This window comes from Poromitra crassiceps (genome assembly GCF_964638095.1).
Source record: "Poromitra crassiceps genome assembly, chromosome: 6".
NCBI classification, from domain to species: Eukaryota; Metazoa; Chordata; class Actinopteri; order Beryciformes; family Melamphaidae; genus Poromitra; species Poromitra crassiceps.
Genome location: NC_139627.1, coordinates 11,382,958 through 11,387,957, shown reverse-complemented (window position 1 = coordinate 11,387,957; position 5,000 = coordinate 11,382,958). Strand labels below are relative to the sequence as shown.

Here is a 5,000-nt window from a genome sequence, read left to right as displayed (position 1 = left end):
CCAAGTCACATCGATTTGTTTTGGGTAGAAGTCGTAGGCGCTGCACATCAGCATGGCCGTGTGTTTCACACCCTCGGGCGTCACTGACCTCAGCGTGACAGAGGGTTTCACTGGAGGACACAGTGTTAGTGTTATCATCTTCATCATCATCATCATCATCATCATCATCATCATCATCATTATTATTATTGTTGTTATTGTTATTGTTATTGTTACTACTATTAGTAGTAGTATTAATGTTGTTGTTGTTGTTGTTGTTGTTGTTGTTGGTAGTAATAGTTGTAACTGCAGTAGTATTACACAGAAACAGTGCTAACAGTAATAATAATACTCCTAGTTGCAGCATCAGTGTTTTGCCCCCAGATGGCGTCACTGAGCTCAGTCTGGTTCAGACTTTATCGACTGAAAACTTTATCTGAACCAGATTCAGAATCACTTGTATTGCCACAATATTATGCAAGAGTACATATGAGGAATTTGTCTTTAATGACACATTTTATTTTAAAGCATAGATATGATATAAGCATTTAATTCTCCTGTAATCAAATTAAAAAAATTCTTCAAAGTGAATATTTCCATAGATGCATACAGAGAGTCAAAAATACTTAATTGTGGTGAATACTGTATGTAGACACAATTTTACATTTAATGATCAATAGATCAACTATATATACCACTACAGATGTTTAATGGAAGGTTGACAGCAGATACACACATATAACTATTTCATACAGACTGCATCTACATGTGAAACAAAACCTCAGTTAAACTCAAATTGAAACAGTAAAAACACTCAAATCTGACAGAAAGGCTTGTAAGGGTGGAAATGTTTTCTTCAAATGAAATAATGTGAATTAACAAAGATGTAGAATGAAACTGTCATGGATGAGGTGTTTATTATTATGACTGAGGTTAATTTGATGTATTTATTGTAGAGAGCAGCAGCTCACCTGTCTTAGAGAGAACAACGGTGTAGTCACCCTCAGCGTTGAGTTTGCAGACGTGCTTCATCTGCATCCTGCTCCTGATCAATGCAGGGTCCTTGTTATAGCCCTCTGCGTTCTTCAGCCCCAACTCAGTGTAGCCGACATATTTCCCCACACTGCTGCTGAACCTGGTGAGCTCTACCTTGTTGTAATAGCTAGAGTAAATGTACTCTATGTCCTTCAGCTCAGTGGAGTTGAACACACAACGTGTCACATCATAATTCTCAAATCCATCTAGAGATTAAAGACACAATCAATGTATTGAGTTGCACAGATATATACATACAAATAATATATACATTCAAACTGAGTATTATCTATGAGCTAGTGATTGATCAGTTCAGGTATTGATGTATTGATCCTACCTGCCCCATAGAGACTGATGAAGACGAGGGAGAAGAGCAGAACAGATGAAGCCATGTTCCTCTGCTGAGTTCACTCTGACAGACTCAAACTGAATCCTGCTATAAAAACCAATGTAGGAGCCACACACTGGTCACATGACCAGCATCACCTGTTGCCAGGCAGACAGTCCAGCCTAAATGCTGCTGGTGGCAGAGCCAGAGAGCATCATGGAGAACTACATCCACACTGTACTTATCATACATACAATTACCTATTTACCACTAATCTACATTATTTATTATAGGAACAGACAGACAGACAGACAGACAGACAGACAGACAGACAGACAGACAGACAGACAGACAGACAAGACAGACAGACAGACAAGACAGACAGACAGACAGACAGACAGACAGACAAGACAGACAGACAGACAAGACAGACAAGACAGACAGACAGACAGACAGACAGACAGACAGACAAGACAGACAGACAGACAGACAGACAGACAAGACAGACAGACAGACAGACAGACAGACAGACAGACAAGACAGACAGACAGACAAGACAGACAGACAGACAGACAGACAAGACAGACAGACAGACAGACAGACAGACAAGACAGACAGACAGACAGACAAGACAGACAGACAGACAGACAGACAGACAGACAGACAGACAGACAGACAGACAGACAAGACAGACAGACAGACAGACAGACAGACAGACATCTGTGTTCCTGTTTTGCTGCTAATCAGGGCACTGTGATCTTTGTGTCTGCTGATGCATCAGCTGTTTCAGGGTAAATAAAAAAAGGAACAATTCACATCATGTGTGTGGGACTGTGGGCTGTACAATAAATCAGTGCTTGTTGCCCTCTTGTCTTCTAGTTTAATTTGTCAAACTAATGGACATTAATATTTATATTTATCGGTGGTGGATGAGTTGAGTCCCCCCCTCCTCCCCGTACTGTAGCCAGGTGGCGGTAACACGAAGCTAGTGAAGATTGCAACTAAAAACAGTGTGTGAATGATATCTTTTAAAGTCAATTTGGCATCTCAGGGCTTATGGAGACTTGGATTACGCCAGGTGAGCAGTATGGAATCATTTTACGTTTTTTTTTTTTTTTACGTTTTTGCTATGCTAGCTGTCATCTAGGCAGCAGCTAACGGGGATCCTTTTAAGAAACAATAAACAACACTCAGCAGACAGCAGACAGCTCTACTGATGCGGCCAGTCTCCATTTCTCCAAACTGGGATGGGCTGCTATGCCGTTTTAAGTGCGATCGGGCTGAAACCTTCCTGATGTGTAAAGGGCACCTGACAGCTGGATTTTTTAATTAGGATAATTAGCTATTAATTAGCTATTAGCTTGATGGGATGTCATCAGTGATGTCATCAGTGATGATGTCAAAAGCAACAAAGGCGCACACACACACACACAAGGAGGCATTGTGACAAGACTGATCAGTGATGTCACGCACACAAGGAGGCATTGTGACAAGACTGTTCAGTGATGTCATAGGGGGGCACACACACACACACACACACACACACACTGATGATGTCATCACTGATATCATAATTGGACACACACACACACACACACACAAGGGAGGCATTGTGACATCACTGATGCAATAACATTTAGTGAGCAACACACACCCGCGCGTGCAATAGGGCAGGCAAGGCCGAGCTGCAGGCGAGGTCGTGCAGCGCTCTATAAAACTACATGACCTAAAGGCATCCATTATTTTGTACCTATTCTGACTGCCTGAAAGCAGGCTGTGGGTCTAAGTTCTGCCATTGGCTCCTACCATTGACAGACAGACAGACAGACAAACGGGGGTGAAAAACATGACCACCTGGGTCCGCCTAATGAACTTTTCCTAGTGTGCTAACAGAGCCTCATTCACTCTGACTGCTTGTGTAACAATAATAATAATAATAATAATAATAATAATAATGAGAGGAAGAGGAGGGTCTGTGAGCTCTTCAATTTCACAACACAACAGCACAGTGTTGACTTCACGCTGACTGCTGCAAAATGTAGTAAACACAAGGAACAATGTTATCTTACACACAGCTCCACCAATCACATTACAGCTTTGACTGCATCATCAGTTTCCAGGTAGGCACAGTGGAGAAATGTTGAGAAATGAAGTGATGATGGAGAAGAAGAGTTTACAAAGGTTTATTACACTCACATAATGTGTGACTCTTGAATCTATGACTATATAGAGTCAGTCAATAAGAATTTCCAAATATTATTATATTATTTAACAAAAGTAGTCTATAGTCTAACGTTAGGCTATACATAGTTTTCAAGAACCAATGTGAAAAAAAGAAGAAGAAAAATAAGTCTTGATTCAATTCAGCCCGGTGCTGGATCACTCCATGACGAGAGGTTTCAATAGAATATAAATTGACCTACACTCAGGAAAACTGTTGATTTATTTTATTTGACATGATCTCCATGGTGCAGCCAGATGTTTTGGCCACTGCCTTCTTCAGTAGGTCATATGGTGTCACTAACAAACAGTTGGTCTCAGGGCCTCTTCCAGGCCCCTCCCCTGTCAGTCACACACCTGAAGCATACATGCCTATAGGGGATATAGACAACTTAATAGTTAAAGTAATACTTTTTTAGCTTGACACTTTGACAAGGGCTCAATGAAGAAAATGATTTGTGTGTGTGTGTGTCTGGCTGCACCATGGACATCATGTCAGATAAAAGAAATCAACAGTTTTCCTGAGTGCGGGTCAGTTTATATTTTATTGAAACATCTCGTTACTTGTAGGAACATACAGATAAAACGTTTAATTGATTTGTGTGATTGATTCCTCCAGGTGAATCAATTCAGTACAGAGCAGAGAGAAGCAGTTTAAACCATAGGACAGAAAGCAGTCTGTTAAAGGAGAATTTCGTTTTTTTTAACCTGGAGTCAGTACACAGCCCAGCCGGCAGGAAAGTCTCGCGGGACTTGACGAGAGTCGGCTGGGCTGTGTACTGACTTGACGAGAGTTGGGGAAACTCACCAGAATGAGGAAATGAGATCCCTGTAAAGAGTAGTGGAAATAGCCCGGGGGTGAATAGCAGTCTGATGTTTCTTTAGGGATCATATAATGACGATATGGGTTGAACACGGGAAGAAAACTGTCTATTTACATGGAGGAAGAGCACGCTGCCATGTGGCCCCGACGGAGCGCATTCAAGGACTGGCTTGGAGTACTATTTCGATCACAACAACGCCTACGATGCACCAAATCGCTGCGGAGAACACTGGGTGAGTCGTCAGATAATAATTAATGTGAGGAGAGGGCTCCAGGTTAAAAAAAAACGAAATTCTCCTTTAACACCTGCAGCTCTTTCAGCCGCCTCACATCATCAATAACTGATCAATAACTTATCAGTTGCATTCATTTCCTTTGATGAGGAAGAAGGTTCCTGTGGCCACGCCCAGCAGAGCGACGGTCAGACCCAGTCCACAAAACACCGCAGGTCCGATCCCCGGCTGCTCCTGCTCCACATCTGAGGAGGAACCAAACCCATCAACACACAGGAACACACAGGATGCAGGCAGTGAACTGTAGTTTTTGTGGGTGTTAGCTAACTAGTTGTAGTTGGTGTTAGCTAACTAGTTGTAGTTGTTGTTAGCTAACTAGTTG

At 41.9% G+C, this 5,000-nt stretch overlaps 2 protein-coding genes across 2 annotated transcripts in view; both read right to left on the bottom strand.

The window, feature by feature from the left end:
• The window catches only part of LOC310778859 (H-2 class II histocompatibility antigen, A-U beta chain-like), a 5,064-nt gene extending 3,586 nt beyond the window's left edge, over positions 1-1,478 (bottom strand). Inside the window, exons 1-3 of the mRNA XM_083639313.1 lie at positions 1,352-1,478; positions 951-1,220; positions 1-110 (exon numbers count right to left, since the gene is read on the bottom strand). The exon at positions 1-110 is cut by the window's left edge and continues 104 nt beyond it. Coding sequence (XP_083495439.1) covers positions 1-110; positions 951-1,220; positions 1,352-1,406 — 435 coding nt within the window. The 5' untranslated portion in view covers positions 1,407-1,478. The remainder of the gene's footprint in view (positions 111-950; positions 1,221-1,351) is intronic.
• Positions 1,479-3,519: 2,041 nt separating this feature from the next.
• The window catches only part of LOC310778861 (H-2 class II histocompatibility antigen, A-U alpha chain-like), a 2,885-nt gene continuing 1,404 nt past the window's right edge, over positions 3,520-5,000 (bottom strand). The window contains exon 4 of the mRNA XM_083639315.1: positions 3,520-4,863. Coding sequence (XP_083495441.1) covers positions 4,742-4,863 — 122 coding nt within the window. The 3' untranslated portion in view covers positions 3,520-4,741. The remainder of the gene's footprint in view (positions 4,864-5,000) is intronic.